The sequence below is a fragment of the Alexandromys fortis genome, unplaced genomic scaffold (assembly GCF_014885135.2).
Source record: "Alexandromys fortis isolate MF-2015 unplaced genomic scaffold, M_Fortis_MF-2015_v1.1 scaffold_190, whole genome shotgun sequence".
Classification (NCBI taxonomy): domain Eukaryota; kingdom Metazoa; phylum Chordata; class Mammalia; order Rodentia; family Cricetidae; genus Alexandromys; species Alexandromys fortis.
This window is the reverse complement of record NW_026068059.1, coordinates 2,209,008-2,227,539: the sequence shown is the minus strand read 5'-3', so window position 1 is coordinate 2,227,539 and position 18,532 is coordinate 2,209,008. Positions and strand designations below refer to the sequence as shown.

The 18,532-nt window shown below is 46.3% G+C and overlaps 1 protein-coding gene across 1 annotated transcript; it reads left to right on the top strand.

Moving 5' to 3' along the window:
* The first annotated feature begins 1,055 nt into the window (after positions 1-1,055).
* Positions 1,056-15,853, top strand: LOC126487379 (stromelysin-3-like). Its single transcript, XM_050120114.1, is given in 3 exon segments — positions 1,056-1,103; positions 11,122-11,222; positions 15,241-15,853. Coding segments are annotated over 3 exon segments (729 nt in total). The 3' UTR covers positions 15,821-15,853.
* Positions 15,854-18,532: the final 2,679 nt, after the last annotated feature.

The following is an 18,532-nucleotide window of genomic DNA, read 5'->3' as shown; positions in this document are numbered from 1 at the left end:
ATCCCCACAGGAAAGTTGGGGAGGAAGGTACTGGTCTGAGACTAAAGGCAGGAGAGACTGGAATGGGGCCAGGGACAGCGTCAAGAGTGGCATCTGGCTTGGCACCTGTATCAGACCTTATTGCAAGAGGATGCAGAGCCAGTGTGAAAGCAGTCCCCTCTCACCTGCTTCATGACCTACATTGGAAGCAACACACGAGGACTCCAAAATGCTTGCAAGGCAACATGCCTGCAAGTGCAAAGTGGTGAGTCAGGCTGAGGAAGGGAGTGAGGAAAACAGAGCTGGGTGAGAAGCGGAGCTGGGGAGCTGGAGGGAGGTGGTACAGGGAGGGCCTGAGAGATGGAGTGAGAGAGGAGATTGTGACCTGATAGTGGGCAGAGAATATGGGAAGGTAAGGCTTTCTGCATGCAGCAGGGGGTTGTTTTATGAAAACTTGTTTCAAGAATGTGTGTGCTGTGTCCTGATTGAAAAACCTCTTACTATGAATCATGATCTTAAAAAGCGGGCATAGATTAGAGTCTATACTCGGAGTGGTCACTATGATTCCCAGTGCTAACCACCAGTTTAGTACATTCTAGAATCACTGGGAAAGTGATTCTTAAGGAGGGATCTCCTAGATCAGGTGGTCTGTAGGGGAGTCTCGTAATTATGTTAATTGATGTGGGGAAGTGCTGCCCACTGTGGGTGGCACTATTCCCTAGGTGGGGGAATGCGCGATTGTATGTGAATAGATAAGAGCTCTAGCATGAAGCTGTCAGTCCGTTGCTCTCTACTCTTGACTGTGGATGTGTCTCTTCTTGCACATTCCTATGACCTTGGCTTTCCTGTGATGACGTTAACCTGACATCATGAGCCAAATAAACCTGTCTCCTTTAGGTTGTTTTCATTGTGGTATCTTATTGCAGCGACAAGAAACAAAACCGAGACTAGTCACTAACCAAGCCCCCACGAAACGTGTGATCAAGCTTTGGGTTTTAGAAGCACTTCACTATCCAAACATGGAATGACACTCCCTGCCCTCCTGGCCACCATGCTGGATTGGCTGTAGAGCCGCGATGAGTTATGTGAAGGCGCTTCATCAACTAAAGACTCTGAGGGAGAAGGTAACGTTTAGCGGTGCTCTCATCCAAAGAGCTAACACAAGAAAGAAAAGGAGCAGGCGTGGGGAGATGGAGGGATGGTGGGAATCCTTGGGAGGAGCTTGCTACGGCTGGTGGAGACACTGTCCTGGGGTGGCACAGAACACGGTGGGGCGAGGAAGCAAGACACATTAAACCAGGATGGTAAGGCTGGGTGCTGGGTGTCCTTCAGCACAGGGACAGAGGAAGAACTGGTTAGAGCTGGAGGTGTCGAGGTCTCCAGCAGAGGAGTTCTGAAATGTGCCCTCCATTTCCTTCCAGCAGGAGAGCAGGCGGCTCTAGTGTTCCTCTGAACTGCGCGAGTCCTCCCACCAGCACGGAGGAGCTGTGAGAAGGCAAGGACTGTCCTCCCTCCCGTCCTAAGCCTGTGCTCAGCTGCACCAGCATCTCTGGACTACAGAAAATCTGGAGTCCTGGGCCTGGGCCAGGTAGGCTCACACGTATCTCAGATGGCCGTAGTCCTTCCTGGCTAGAGGCTCCTGCCCACTTTGGCTGAGGCAGGGGATAGTGGGGAGTTGTGATCAGGAGCAACTGACGACCTGAGACAGGAAATTGGAGATGCCAATCTCCTAACAATTGTTTTTTTTTTTCTACGCTGCATTTCAGGAAGAGACGGTAAGTGCCGAGGAATCACAGAGGTCCTGTATGTGCTCAGTATTACCAGTCAGATCCTGCTAATGCAAGGACCACGGCAGTGAAACTTTCCATATGACAAAAGCAATTTCCCTGGCCTAGCCGATGGCCCACTTATTTCAACAATATTCAATGTGCCCACGGTGATAGCTCTCTCCTCCCGGCACTCAGCCTGCTCATTGTCTGTCCTGATCACGCCCGAAGCACTTGTCAGCGAACGCCAGTCCCTGGTGCTTGACACTTATTCTTCCTGCCTTCCCCCTGCATGAAGACATCCTCAAGGCTGTACGAAGCTGGTCTTGCAGCAGAGACAGGGACATAGACTGGCTAGGCCTTCATCAGTTCCCACTCTGAAGGCTTCCTCCTCACCCAGAAGTGCCAGTCACCTGGGAGATGCAGATCCCACTCTCTGGGGCTTCACAGGGCAGTGCCTGAAGCAGACAAGTGGACTACTATCGTGATTCAAGGTGAAAGGTCTTTCCGCAGAGAAAATTCAGAGCAGTGACCCACGGAATCAGCGTCTAACACAGGCAGCCGGAGTCCAGGAAGACATCTTAAAGGAAATGACATCCTACATCAGACTTGAATGACAGACAGGAGTGATCCGAGCTCAGGAGGGGAAGGGTCAAGGCATTGGGGAAAAATGACTGGACTTTTGGGTGTGGGGCATTGTAAACTGGTCAGTAGCTCAGTTAGATTGCAGACTTACCTTTTTCAGGAACACAATAGAAGTTTCATATGCATGTTATCATCTAAGCCTGACAGTGACCCCCTTGTCCCCATTCCATGTGGCAAAGAAAATAAAGAGACATATTGGGTGGCCCTGAGTAGCCTGAAGGCCATGCTTTGTGGTTTTGGAAAGGCCGCCCTGGCTTCATTGTAAATAGCAGACCCAAGCGAGTGCTGTTTGAAGCAAGGAGGTGCACAAGGGGACTGTATTCGAGTCTAAGCAAGAGACAGGAAGTTGGTGTGTGTTTAGAGGAAGAGATGTGAACTTGAGCCTGATGGGGCCTCACCCACACACAGTGGGGAAGAGGAAGGAACTAGTCACAGTGGCTGGTTCCAGGATCAGATGGAGCCCCCCGAAGCTCCCACGGTCTGTGCTTACTGGACTTGAGAGGAACAAAGGGCTCTGTGGGTGGCCGGACTGCTGTGTAGAGGATATCTGAGAGGCAGGTAACTGCTGGGGTCTCATCAGGTAAAGCCTTGGTGTCTGCAGGAACAGTCCCTCTCTCCAGGTGAAACGTCTCTGAGAGATGTCAGGCACCTGGTGCAGCCAGGCAAACTCCCTTCACGAGCTGCATAAGGGTCCTGAGAACAAGGGCCCTGTAATCAACATGGGCGAGACGGTATAGGAACAGCAGAGTTACAATCCCAGGGCTCCCCTAGTTCATTTTTTGCAGGTTACCCATGGGATTTTATGCAGTGAAAGGATTCCACAGACTTGGGTGGATTACTTTTCTTGGCAATGAGGCAAAATACCTGAGGGAAACAGCGTAAGAGAGGGGCTGTCTGTTTGGGCTCACAGTTTCAGAGGTAGCAGTCCGTCATGGTGGAAAAGGCAAAGTGCTAGAGCAGCTCTGCCTGTGGCTGTGGCACCTCTGGCAGCTGTGGTCCGCTCACTTCTGGATAGGTCAGGGAGCAGAAAGCTCAGGTCAGAAGCAGGAGAGGAGTCACCTTCAAGACTCATCCCCAAGGACCTATGCCTGCTAGCTAGTCCCTGAGTCATAATGGTTCTTTGATCTCCCCCAAACTGTGCCACCAGCTGGGAGCAGGTATTCAAACACATGAGCCTATGGGAGGACATTTCAATGACAAACCACAATACTGGGGAATTTATAAACAGGAGGATTGTTTGTTTGATTGATTGATTGTTTTTTGGCCCACGAGTCTTGGAGGCTGGAGAGTCCAATGCCAAGGTACTGATGGTTAAGATCCAATGAGGCCCTTTACCCTGCATCACGTCATGGAGGAAGACAGACGGGCACCAGCCTGAGGAAGATGGACATGCCTGAGGCTGGAAGGCTGAGGAAAGTCATCCTTTTGCCTAGAATCGATTCTCACAATAACTCGTCTGTTTCCATGATAGCAGAGTTCATCATTAATCTAGGAGCTGCTGTCCCCGTGGTCTCCTCAGCCTGGAAATTCTCATCTCTCAACCCTTTCGCACTAGGGGATTAAGTTACCAACACACAGACTTGGGGGAGCACATTCTAGCCCTGGTATTAAAAGTACCTGGCAGGGTTCAGGGCTAACAGAAGAATTCACCTTATCCTTCCTGAGGAGCAGGGCATTGGGAACTCTGTCTAGGATGAGCTAAGACAGGAGTGTGATTTTGTCTCTTTCTCGGGGTCTGGCTTGGAATGAGACCCATGAAGGATTTGGGGTGATATGATGAAAACCAGCATTCAGCGTTCAGCGTCGTGTTCCCATGCACACTGCACACTCCACGTTTGAAGTTTGGGGTATTGACAGAGTGTACTTTGGAAGTTCTGCCAGGGGGAGACATCGCACTCAGGGGGCTGTTCTAAAATAGGCTCGGGTACTCCCCAGCCAATATGTTGTCTGTTGCTGGGAGAGAAATATTTCCAGAGAGCACAGCATCAGAGCGCCACTGCAAAGCTCTGGAGAATTTAGTGCCTCAGCGCCTCTTCTCCCTCTCATTAGGAGAGAGCAGTGGTGTTTTAAATGCTTTAAAGTGGCTCTTCAGTCAAGGAGGAGTTTATAAAAATAATTTCTGTGCAGGGAGGACAGAGGATGACAGGCAGTAGCTGGGTGAGGGTTGAGAAGCCTGGGAAGGGAGACTAAGGAGACCACAAGCAGGGGCTGCTGGGTAAACCCGGTAGGCCGCTTAGCCCCCAGGTCAAGTGGAAGATGCTTCACCATACTTAGCCTTGGGTGCAACGAAGCATGTAGCAGAGAGGAGCTCAGGAGGCCAATGACCCAGCTGATGGCCTTCCACCGGTGGACTCTTGAGCTCAATTAGCCTGGCACCAGGCATGGCAAGGGCAGGAGATCTCTCTAGGTGAGGTAGTTCTGCCTCAAGGCACATGGCCAAATCAGTCCCTAAGTTCCTTCCTGTCCTGGTACCCTGGCTTAGAAAGAATCTGCATCCCTGCTCACAGCAGTCCCAGGGAAGAGGCTGGGGCTTGTCACAGTGACATTCTGGAAAGTGGGGCCAGAAAACATGGTAGTCCAAAGGCAGTCCTTTAAACGAATAGGGAAAAGGAAGAGGAGGAGGAGAAGGAGGTGGAAGAGGAAGGTAGGGGTGGTGATCCAGGAGCAGAGAGAAGTACTGATTAATCAAAGCAAAAAAAGAGGGCAGGGAGTGGGGTGTGTCCTCTTAACAATCCTTCATTGGCAAAGAGCTCACTAAGTTGGCACTCATGGGAAGAGGAAGGGAGTAAGTATCTACAGCTCAGAGCTCTTTCCGCTTGCCCAAGGTTTCTAGACAAGGATTGGGGGCGGGGGAGGGGCGGGGATTGCACTCAAATGCAGAACACCTGGCTTCAAGTTCATGTCTTCTTAAGTAGCCTCAGTGTGACACACTGTCTTCCAAGGTAGGTATCAACACCCCCCCCCAAAATATCTGTTCCTTTCTGTCTCTCTCGCTATCAAAAGAGGACCATATATTTCCATTCCCTCTGAATCTGGCTTGGCATTATAACTCGCTTTGAGCATCAGAATGTAGATGTGGTACCACTGGGGGTCCAGGCATTGACCTAAGAGGCCCGGCAACTTCCACGTTTGATCTAGACACCATGGTGCTATGGTTTGAACATGATTTGTCCTATAATAAGGCTAACTCTTTATTGCGGGCTGTTAAAAGGATGAAAACTTAATCTACTGTGGGGAGGTGATGGGATTAGGTGAGCTCATTGGGTGGAGCTTTGTAAAGGGTCTTTGTAAAAAGAGGAGGACAAACCGAAAGACATCAGCATGCAACTTGCTTTTCGGTCACGGTGTTTTTCATCACAGCAATAGAAACCCTAACTAAGACAAATTGGTACCAGGATCATGGGATATTGCTGTGAGAGACCTGACCATGTTGTTTGGGGGAGGATTGTGGAACTCTGTGAAAAAAAATTCACTGAGTGTTCAATGCTTGGTGACCTTTTCTGTAGAAAGATAAGCATGTTGAGGGCGATGCAGAAGATGGAGGCCTGGCTGGTGAAGTTTGCTATTTTGAATTACGATTCTGTGATTCTGGTTGCCTGGGGCTGAAGCATCAGTTATAATGAGCAAGATACCAGAGCCACTGGGATCTCAATCGCTGGGATGCTCCACGCTGGTCAGCTGGAGCTGAGCAATTCATGGTGATCAGGAAGACAGCAGCATCACTGAGGTGACATCTTCTGAGAAGTGTTTCCTCAGAATCAGGGCACACACAGGGCTGTGGTCCAGAGGCAACCGAAGCTGTAGCTCATGCGGGCAGCAGAACTTAATAGCGTAGGAGCCACCCAGCTGGTGCCAGTTTTGAAGGCATGAAGGAGTCCGCGAAAACCATTGAGACTCGGCACTCTGAGAGGCCAGGGGAGGCCATTGGTGGAGGTACAGCCTCAGTCGCCATTGAAGGCCCAGGATTGAAGGGGTCATGCAGAAAATTTGAGGTTTGACACCATAAAGAGAGCCTGTGAGAGGCTATTGGGGAAAGAGCTGCCCGGGTGCAGCAGTAGACCCCCGGGTTTTGGAGATGCCAGGACCATGGGACAACAACCACCAAGAGCAGCAGCAACAGAGGAGTGGAACCAGGCAGAGCTTAGAAGACAATCTGTGTGATCACAGAAGGCAGAGTTGGAGAGTGACCCAAACCCCTTCCTCGGAGGAGCCCAGAAGATCATAACTGAATCCCAGACAATGGACATTGAGTTATCTATACTTCTGGAGTTTGGTTTTGCTATGATTTGTTTGTGACTGTGCTCTGGCTCTTCTCTTTTGAAGTAACAAAGTGTTTATCTTTTTTTTTTTATTTTACTTTTACGGCAGCCCGTACTTGAGAGACTTTGAATTTTCAAAGACTTTGGATTTTAGAAGAGATTGGCTATTTTTAAGAAACTGAACTTTTTAATGTGTTTGAATTTGTAAAGATGATGGGATTTTTTTAAAAGTTATTTATATTTTTTAATGTGAGATCTTGGGGCTGAGTGAGAAAAGAAAGGTTGTGGCTTAACAGTGATGTGTTTGTGTATCAAGTTGACAATGGGTCACTTGTGCTGGATGGTTTTAAGTCAGCTTGACACAAGCTGAAGTCATTTGAAAGGAGGGAAGCTCAATTAGGAAAATGCCTCTATCGGATTGGGTTATAAGCAAGCCTGTATTTTCTTAATGAATGATTGGTGGGGAATGGTTCAGCCCATAGTGGGTGGGTTCATCCCTGGTCTGGTGGTCTTGGGTTCTATAAGAAAGCAGATGAACAAGCCATGAAGAACAATCCAGCAAACAGCAGCCTCCATGACCTCTGCTTCAGTTCCTGCCTCCAGGTCCTGTTTGAGTTCCTGTCCTGACTTCCTTCAGTGATGAACAGTGATACGAAAGTGTAAGCCAATTAAACCCTTTCCTCCACAGCATGCTTTTTGGTCATGGTGTTTCACTGAAGTAATGGAAAGTCTAACTGAAACAGCCTGCATGCTTACAGTCTGCTCTTACCTTAGAATGATCTGTGCTGCCTCTGGATGCTGCCATCAAAAAGGCCCACACTAGACTCAGGCCTCAATCAACCTTAAACCCTCAGGACCATGAACCTAAATAAGTCTCTTTTCCACAAAGCCTACCCAGTCTGTAGGATTACACTGTTGGCAATGGAAAGCTGATTGATAGGCGTTGTGATAAGCATGGTGAGATGTTCTTGTAAAACAGTGGGTTCATAGATCCGTGGGTCCCATGACAAGGAAGAGGTTTGGCCATCCCGCCAGCTACTCCAGATGCCAGATGCGCCAGCAAAGCCATATGGATGTTCCAGCCCTTAGATAAACATGGTCTCAGGGATGATCCAACCTGATATCACGTGGAAGGTCTGTGGATCCCAGCCTAGACACCCCCAAAGAATCATGGACGATAAGAATTACAGCTGCTTCTTCTGTGGTATTGGATACTGAAGGAGCTCATTAGCACAGACTTCCTCCCTGGCCTTGGAAAGACTCACCCAGCCTGGCTTTCTGGTTTTGTGGACAGAACAACACCAAACAGGGTTGATCTACAGACCTGGCTGCCATTTATGATGCCCTTCCTTCCCCAACCCTGCTATTCACCTGAGGCTGAGTTCCCTGCCCCTTCCCCAGCTATGTTCCCCGGCTCACCACAGATGGAGATCCCTCAATCTCGTACATCTTTGCTCTGCTTCCTCTCCAGGCTTAGAGATACTTATCTATACATGAAGCATCCTTAGTTTTGATGTCATCTGTCAGCTGATCTAGCTATTAGGTTAAATGGCCAAATCAGACCCGACTGCTAATTCAATATAAGTGCCACTCCACTGAGTGGCTTTTATCAGTGGTATAATTCAATTTCCTTTTTTAATATATATTTTATTGCTAGCCAAGAGATCTTGGTCCAGCTGGGCAGAGCAGGGTTTTCCCACAGCCACTGTACTGGTCCTTGCACCACAGAGGCCACCGAGCAATGGGCCACCCGGGGAATTCAGAGTACTCCCTACCCCCATGCCACCGTCTTCTAAACTGGCTGTACCTTGTCATACATGCTGTGCCTCTGCTAATAACGTGTTGTCATATAAATTAATTACAAAATGATTAATGTCAGTTTTCCTTTCACCACAGATGGTAGAAGGACTGAGGACCTGCGGAGAAGAGAGGAGGAGAGTGGAGGATGGGGAAAGATGGGGAAAGGAGCTCCCTCCTTCCCGTGGAGAGAGAAATGCCACAGTATCCGGGCACTCCCTGCATCTCTCCACCTTCAGCCACCCTGTGAGCCTCTGCAGGGAGATTTTTCTGAATAATGGACCATTTTCTTGTTTTAATCAGATGCAATTTTGCAAGCAGTTTTTATGATTTAGCAAGTCCATTAAAACTGGCATTTGTTCTGCTCTGACACGCGAAAGGGGCTCCACAGAGCATAAACATTGGAAATTACTTATAGGGAGAGACAATATTAAAATTCCCCAGCCCGAGCCTGTTGTCTGAGAAATTCTGCTATCAAGCATCATGCCAGCCACCATCAGAGGCGCCGGAGATGTATACTGCCTCCTCTTTACATGCCGACTGGGGGCTCAAGAACTCAGGCAGCAGTAAAGAGGCTGCGGCTTTGCCTTCAACACTTTAGGCATCCGGAGAGGAATGGGTCTTAAAGAGAACTCGCCGGAAGAGCAGGTCACAAGTGCAAGATCTCAAGGAAGAGGGGGAGTGAGGCCGCCTTTAAGAGCCAGCGTGGGAATTGCTTTCCTGCCCACAGTGAACGATGGGGTCTATTGGTACATAATTAAGAGGTTGTTTTTGTCGATTTCACTTGTAGTCAATTCTCAATTATCCATGTACTAACAGATGACCTGTTCAAATAAAAACTCCCATTTCCGGCTCTCTGCTTTCCATTAGGGCTTCCGGTCTCCGTAGTCCCAACCCGAAGCTGCCGCCAGAGAGGCGTTTGGGGAATGTTATGGCTTGGGTCAGAAATGGGCTCCAAAGGCCGTGGGTGGAAAGCCTGGCCCCCAGTCCATGTTACTACTGGGTTGTATGCTGTCTTTAAGAAGAAGAGCCTAGTGGGAGAAGGTTGTCATAACACCCTTGGTGGGGGATGTTAGGACTCCAGTCTCTCCACCTCCTTCCCATCCGCCGTGAAGTCAATAGCTTTGCTTGTCATTCACTGCCCACCATGATGTTCTGATCGCCTACGGGTCCCAAAGCAAGGAAGCCATTAAGCTTGGCTCCATTGAAATCTCTTAAACTGTGAGTCAGAATGCATCTTCGCTCTTTGATGTCATTTATCTTGACGGTTTTGTATCCATGACAGAAGGCTGACCAGTACAGGAGCTTGCGTCCTCTCTGAGCCCCTGTTGAAGTTTCGAAAGGTTGAATGAGCAGTGTATCAGACTCCACGGACGTCAGCAAACTGAGGAATAGCTTTTGGGAAGAACGAGGATTAAAAAAAGTACTGGTGTTCAGTATTTCAAGGTGTTAATGTCTTCACAATAAACAATTAGTATGTAACTAGATCGGAGCCTTCTAGGAGCCAGTACAGAGGGGGTTGGGGAGAAGGGAGCGAACGAAGCAGGCAAAGGACGGAAATAACGGTTTTTATGAAGCAAGAAGACTTGGGAAATGAACATATGTTCAAGAGGGCAAACTCATTTACAATGCAAGAAACATAAAGACAAAATAACATATAAACATGGAAAATGAGGCTTGTGTTTATTTTCTCTCCCTCCTGAATTACAGGTTTTTTTTTAACACGGAATTTTGTTGATTATTTTGGGAATTTCACATAATGCAACCCTGATCACACTCACTTCCCAGTTCTCCCAGGTCTGCCCCACCCTTGTGACCTCACTCCTTCCCCCCAAATAAAGAAGGAAGTGGAAAAAAGACAAATAAATTTAAAAGTTCAAATGCATTGCCCATATATTCAGTGGGGCATGGTCAACGCCCCAGTGGTCAGCCTCTTAAAGAAAATCGGGTTCTTCCCCACTCACACCCCTGCCAGAGACCGTCAGTTATGGAGAGCTACACTTCAGCATTGTTATCACTATTTATCTATCTATTTATTTATTTATTTATTTATGACATGGTTTCTCTCTGTAGCCCTGACTGTCCTAGAACTCTCTCTGTAGAGCAGACTGGCCTCAAACTCACAGAGATCTGCCTGCTTCTGCTTGGTATTAAAAGCATGCTGGGATTAAAGGCCTGTGCCACCATATCACAGTTTTTAAGAGTTCTCTTCAACAGCCTAGGCTATGACCTTTGTGCGGGGAGGGGGAGGGATTGTCACAGATGCCTTCTCTGACTCCACTGTGAGTCTGCAGTCATCAGTAACACTGAAAAAGTAGCTTCCCTGCCTACTTTACAGTCATCAGGAGCACGGATCATGGACTTTCACATAATTTCTGGCAACAGCTCGAACCACAAACATCCACATGGCCTCCTGCATTAGCACGTGCCACAGGGCCTCAGCATGGTCTTCGGAAGCAGTACAGACCACAGACAGCAACATGGTCCTCTGCCATAGTGTGGGTCACAGACACCATCATGGGCCATCTCTCAGAGACAGAACAGGCCACTGATAATCAAGGTGGCTTTTGGGGCAACATTGTAGTCTCTGGGGCAACATGGGCCACAGCCACCAACATGGCTCCAGGATGTGACATAGACCACAGAGCTCTATATAACCTTTGGTGGTAACGCAGTTCACAGAAATCAACACGGCCCCCAGCTGCAGCCGGACCACAGACCTCAACATGGCCCTTGGTGGCAGCACGGACTCTGGACATCAACATGGCCTCAAGTGGTAACACAGACCATTGAATTTTTATTGAAATGAAAGCAAAACACAAAAGAAAACTCTAAATTCACAAGAACCAAAAGAGCAGAAAAGAAGACCACGGTCATCAAAGATGTGAACGGCTTCAAGAAGACAGAAGGTGAGTGGTGGAAGCATGTGAAGAAGAGGGCCGACAGGGAGCCAGCTGGTCCAACCCCAGAACTCCGCAGGCACTGGACCCAGAGGGTTCTTAGTCTCAGGAACAGCCAAGATTGCCCTCAAACCAGATCAGCAGGCTTCAGGCACTGGCAAGAAAGACACAGTGGACGCTCTTGGTGGGATTCAAAACTGAGGAAGAAGGGCAAGATTGTTTGTTGGTTCCAGCAATGCAATGGCCCAGATAGCCACAAAGTCACAGCGGAATGTCCGTGACAATGACCTAGAAAGGCAAGCATCCTTTAAATGCATAACTGACCTTTACGAAAGTACAACTTACCTGCGAGCCAGACACAGAAGAATCTAGAGCAGGAATCACATGTGTTGACACTGTCGCTCCTGCAGCACCTTGACAGCTGTGGGACCAAACATATGGGGATAAGGCTCACTGGGGACCCAGGGACTGGTAGAGGCATTTGGTTTTCTGAAGTGGAGTGAGATTTTTGGTAGATCCTTCACCTACAAATGATTACGTCCTATGAAAGAACTCGATAGAAATATGCTTGCTGCTGGGTGAGAAGGATGATAGACAGTTGATCTGCCTTGATTTCTTCAAGTTCTCCTGAGGTAACTTATGACTGACAAACCACTCTGCTTGCAGATTTGGCCTCTGACTTTATTCTAGTGTCTTAACTCAGAAGTAATGAGTTGACTCTATTACATTTAAAATTTGGGTCTGGGTTAGTGACGTATTGAGACTTCTAACAGGCAAACAAAAATGTCCATAGGATATCATATCCTTATATAAACGTCTCCAGAATTCCAGAGACACTTTAAAGACAAGTTTACAATCAAAACTTTAAAACCACCTGGAAAACATAGATGTGTAGGCTGAGGATTTCGCTCTGTGATGGGGGGGGCAGAGGCAGGCAGATCTCTGTGAGTTCAAGGTCAGCCTGGTCTACAGTACTAGTTCCAGGACAGCTAGGGCTGTTACATAAAGAAACCTTGTCTCAAAAAATAAAAACAAAACAACAACAACAAAAAGAGTTAAAAAGGACAAGAAGAAATGATCATATTCAAAGTTGAGGCAATCATTTTCTTTAAAAGAGAATGGGCTGTGACTAGAAAGAAAAAGAAGAGGACTCTGGGTAGTAGAAATATTCTATTTCTTGGATAGAGGAAGGTATAAAAGAGAGAATTAAAACCATGAAAGTCACTGAAAAGGCAGGACAAGAAGTTTGGTCTCCCAAAAGTCTGGAAAGAAAAGACATAGTTACTGAAGTTTAAAATTCAATGGAAAACTTAAATAGCATATTAAGTTGGTTGTGATGGTACAAACCTGTGCTGTACCTATGATCCCAGTACTTAGGAGGTCTTAGCGGGGTACTAGGAGTTCAAGGCTAGCCTCTGCTACAGCAAGCGTGAGGATAGAGGAGGCTGTATCTCAGGAAAAGAAGAAGACAAGGGCATTCAAGCACGGCTGAAGAATTCATCAAGGTGAGACGACCAGGTGTGATGACCAGGTGTGATGGCCAGATGTGATGACCAGGTGTGGTGACCAGGTGTGATGACCAGGTGTGGTGGTACAAGCCTGTGAGCCTAATACCTGGGAAACAGAGACAGAAGGATCACAAGATCAAATCCAGCCTGGTCTACACAGAAAGTTCTTAGCCTATATAATGAGATCCATTTAACAAACAGAAAAAAAAATCAATAAAACAAGCAAACAAAAGAATTGGAGAAGTATAAAATAAACCATATAAAATTTCCCAGAATATAAAGAAATTAAAAAAAACAAACCTCTTAGCTGTTAAGAGATGGAAATGACCCATACATAGGTTCAGCATATACATGGTAGGTGAAAATGGGAAAAGAGCACCTAGACAGAAGAGACCGTATTCTGGCGATAATAGTCAGAAACTTTCCAGAACTGGAGATCCTTGTACTTGATCCGCGGCACTAAACGCTTGCCTGGCAACATTGCTGCAAAGCCAGAGAGCAGCAAAGGCTAGAGGACCCCTGGAACAAGCAAGATGAAAGGTGTGTGTTTCCTACAAAGCCGCTGCCTGCGGGTTCCTGGAGAGCAGCAGGCTCCAGAAGGCTCAGGCTACAGTTCCAAGAGAGAAGAGCCAGCAGCCTTCATTGTAGGCATTGCTAAAGCATTTTTTTCAAGAGCGAAAGTGAAGTAAAGACATTTTAGATATGTATTTTTAAGGAAAGTGTCTATAGAGCTTTGAGGAAGATGCTCTAATGGAGTAACTGCCAGAAAGCCCGATAAAAGCATAATGCAGAGCAGGGCTCATGCCAATAGTCTGAAACAGGCTATGCTATTAAAAACAAAAACAAATTATGTGATAATTACCGGGGTTATACATTGAAGGGGGATTAATCTTCCAACAACCTAACATGTAAATTGAGGAAGAGGTGGGCATTCATTGAGTTCTGACATCTTTCTTTAGATGGGGAGAACGACATAGGGTGATTCGCTTTGTATTTTGTGTGAAATATAAATACATACATTTTAAAGGTATTTGTTTAAAAAATAAAAGAGTCTATAACTCCCAGAATAGTAGGCGGGATGTGTGGGGATAATTTTTACAAACCTCAGTCATTCCAACAGAATGCTAAGGGGGGAAAAAGGACGCAAACAAAAATTAAGTTGCTAGATTGAACTTTATGAAAAATAACCCAATAATATGTCTGATCTCACAGGCTTTTCTAGAACTTGACCTTGTCTAGCAACAGGTAGAACCTTTTTGCTCCTGCCTTTGAACTTGGGAAGCACCCTCCCTCCTACCCTTCCCCATCCCTCTCTCCAAGTCTCTCTCTCACTCCTTACACACATACACACACACACACGATCTCACTCTATAGACCAGACTGGCCTCAGACTTGGCCAACACATAGTGAGGACCCCAGCTATACAGAAAGATTAACCATGCATCACACAAACTGATAAATTCCGCTAAGGTCTCAGCACCCAGCCACCTTCAACTACCAGACATATGCCAAAGAACAAAACTACAACAACCAAGAGAGCTTATTTGGCTTTATTTTATGATTCTAGGATTGGGCAATACTTCATTCCATAAACTAGAATGCATGTTCCAATGGTCTAGGCATAGGGGCTGACTTTACAGACAGAGATAAAAACAGAAACAAAGGACAAAGGGTCGTCAGTTGTTTGAAAGTTCCTTTCCTAGTAAAACAGGCATAGAGAGACAGAACATCGGGAAATAATTGTCAACTTCAGGTTACTTTTTAAGAGTTTAAAGGACACAGGATTTAAACAGAAAGGATGTCCTTGTGCCAACTATTTAGAATATTTGGGTGGCCTTCGTTCTCCCAAGGCTTCTGATGGTCAGGAAATGACTTCATTTTGGTTTGGTAACTTGAAACTTCAATACGGGTGATCTCTTTATTTGGATTGTTTTCGATGCGGTCTTATTTTTAGCCGATATGCAGTGATTGCACGTATTCCTGGGACGCCACACTTCGCTCTTGTGCACAGTGGATAATGATGGGATTAGGGTAAGCGCTGTCTCTATCACGTCAGGCACTGACCATTTCTTTGATTTTTAGTCTGGTCTACTGGGGTACAGCACAGGAGTCTAGTTCAAAACTATGGTTTCCTGTAATTCTTTTTTAACACATATAAGTAAATAAGTCCTGGGATTATATCAGCCGTTGTGACTCCAAATGAGGGCCCAAACATGTGGAGAACTTGTGAGCATGTCGGAATGCTGTCTTAGACCCCCGAGGTTGGGAGAGCTTGGTAAACAGACACAGTAACGGGAATACAGAGTGAATATAAGACACAAGATAAAATAATGATATTCAGCCTGATAAAACACTGATTATTTCCTGATGGTCACAAAAATGAAAGTGGCCTAAAGTCTTCTGCTATAAACTGTGCATGGTGCTTCTTCTTCAAAGCCGGCTTTGTGTGGAGGCTGTGCAGTGGGCAGCTGCAGCCTGGGTATCCTGCTCTGGCCTCTTGGCACTGGCAAGGATTGCCCAGCTCTGTGGATGCAGCTTTTGAGGATGCCCAGGGTCATATTTGGTTCTTCCAAGGTGCTCAGTACTGGGTATACGATGGTGAGAAGCCATTCCTAGGCCCTGCACCACTCTCCGAGCTGGGCCTGCAGGGGTCCCTGGTCCATGCTGCCCTGGTCTGGGGTCCGTAGAAGAACAAGATCTACTTCTTCCGAGGTGGAGACTACTGGCGTTTCCACCCCAAAACCCAACATGTAGACAATCCTGTGCCCCAACGTGCCACTGACTGGCGAGGGGTACCTTCTGAGATCAACGCTGCCTTCCAGGATGCTGAGGGGTATGCCTACTTCCTGCGTGGCCAACTCTACTGGAAGTTTGATCCTGTGAAGGTGAAGGTTCTGGAGGGCTTTCCTCGCCTTATAGGCCCTGACTTCTTTGACTGTGCAGAGCCTGCCAATACTTTCCGCTGACAACACCTTGGATGCACTCAGGGATAGTGACCCCTGCCAGGCCACCTATGTCATTACAGAGACCCACAGCCTCCATCTTTGTGGCTCTGGGCTTCAGGCTTGGAACAGACAGAGCCTATGTCTCCTCAGGGGAGTGGGTAGTAGTATGGGACCATTTGTAGGGATGGCCATGCTGGTCATGGTCACCTATTAGCAATTGTCTCATACGGGGCAAAGGCTTTGGCATGACTTAAAAATAAGGTCAGTCTTGGGCCAACAATATCCCACTGAGGTAGATTATGGCCAACTGGGCTGCCCAAGGCCTCCATCTCTGCCCCTCGAAGCAGAACTTCCACATGAATGCAGGGACCACAGTAGCATTCTGTGTTTGTAATGAGGTTTCCTGTGAGTGGTGGTGGTGGTGACGAGATGCCCAGGGTACCTACCATTCTTTCCCAGCCAAGCAGCTGGGCCTCAGGGCAGTATCTTTTCTGATAAGTCAGCTCTGGGGAGATGCTGGACTGAATATCTTCTGGTAGGTGAGTCAGAGATGTGTTTCCTGGCCAAAAGGTGCACAGCCAGCCAGCCAGGGAGGCAGCTGCTTCCTCCCAGAGACAATAAACCTCAGAGGCCCCACATACCTCACAGTCTTCCCTGGGGCCATTTCTTCCTGAGGGGGGGCTCTTCCTAGTACAGGTACCTTCCAAAGCCACGTAAATGTGTATACAGTGTATAAAGCCTTTTTTAAAAAGCAGAGACTGCCATTAAACATGAGTGTTTTCTAAAAAAAATAAAATAAATAAATTAACTGGGCATGGTGATGCAAGCCCACATGCAATCCTGGCAATAGGAGGATAGAGACAGAGAGGGCTTGAATACAAGGTCATCCTCAGTTTTATGGCAATTTCTAGGCCAACCTGAGATATATGAGACCCTGTCTAAGTAAACATATAAATAAAGAGGAATTGGAGATGTGGCTCAATGGCTAGAATGCTTTCCAAGATGAACAAATCAATCCAATACCCAGTACCACATAAACTGGGCATGGGGGCACATGCCTACAAGCCCAGCACTTGGGAGGTTGAGCCATGAGGATCAAGAGTTCAAGGCCACCCTTGGCTATAGAGCAGATATGAGGACAACAAGAGATATATGAGACTTTTAAACACATAAATGCTACCTGTTAAATGACTTTCAAATGAGTACTTAAAATAAGGACATGAAAAATTTGAAAAAAATTAGAAAGGGCTATCCCAGTCATATTCCAATCTAAAAAACACCAAAGCACAATTATTTTGTTGTATGTTATTGAAACATATAGATATCACATAATTAAAGGGAACCATTGCTGTGAATATATAGTAGTCCGAAATATATAGTAGTGCTAAAATATCAAATATGAAGCTGGTAATATAACCTTTTTGCTTGATTGGCTGGGGTTTGAGATAGTGTCTCACTATATCCCAGGCTAGCCTGAAACACAATATCTTCTGCCTCAGCACAGCTCTGCATTAAAATACATGCATAAAGCAGCTAGGCATGGGTACCTGTACTTTTATCACTTGGAAGGTTGAGGCAGGAGGACTACAAGTCTGAAACCAGCCTAGCATACATGAAAAGACACTACCTTAAAAAAATGTGTGCGTGTGTGTGTGTGTGTGTGTGTGTGTGTGTGTAACCAAAGCTACTCAATTGAAGGAAAAATTTACCTATTTAAAACCATAATGACAATTACAACACAGTGCTTAGCAACTGATAGGTTAAGCCAATTAAGAAGAGCTAGGACAAAAGGCTAGAAAAATACAGCCAGCAGGCTAGACTGCACCTACTAAGAGGTGAGCACACATTCTTTTCAAGTATTCACAATGTGTCTGCAATAGAACATGAGCGGGATCCTGGAACAGGAGGCTCAACAAATACCAAGGAGATAATATCACCTGGACCACGCACTTGAGCCTTTGGGTAATTAAGTTAGAAATATACTTCAGAAGTATTTTTAGCATATCCTACATGGTCATACATTTAAAGACTTTCACATAACTCACAGGTCAAAAAGAAATAAACATGAAAATTAGAAGACACTTGGCCATAAAGGACAATCAAAACAGAACACATCAAAACACATAAGATGCAACCACAATAGCTATTCATCAGAAATATACAGCCTTAAATGTCAAAGTCATTAAAAAAGGAAAGATTAAAAAGCTAGAGGTTCCTCTTAAAGAATTGGAAAGGAATCCGAAATTTGAAGTAAGAAGATAGATAAAGGCAGAAATTAACAGCTATTTTCACTTACTTAGTTATTAATGAGAATACTGTAAGCCAACAATTCAATAAACCAGAAACACCAGAAAGAGTAGAAGAGGGAGGGGGCGAGAGAAGAGGGAGGGAAGGGGGAGGGAGGAGAAGAAAACTCAGAAAACAGAGACACAGCTTTGCATAGAGCAGAGAGTTTAAATCTTAATATGAATATCTTCATAAGATATACCAAGAAATTATAAATAGCAAATACAATTTTCTAGACAAATGAACCAATAACCCTTACTCAGAAGATACTTAAAAATCAGAATGGATTTATTTCAATTCCATCGTTAAAGAAATTGAATAAGCAGTTGAAATTTTGCCTGTATCCAACAACAGCAGCTACAACTAGCAAACACAAGTTTCTGGTGGCTGTGGAGAAAATTATACCAAATGTTCAAGAGACAGAACCCCAGCCTTCTACACAATGCT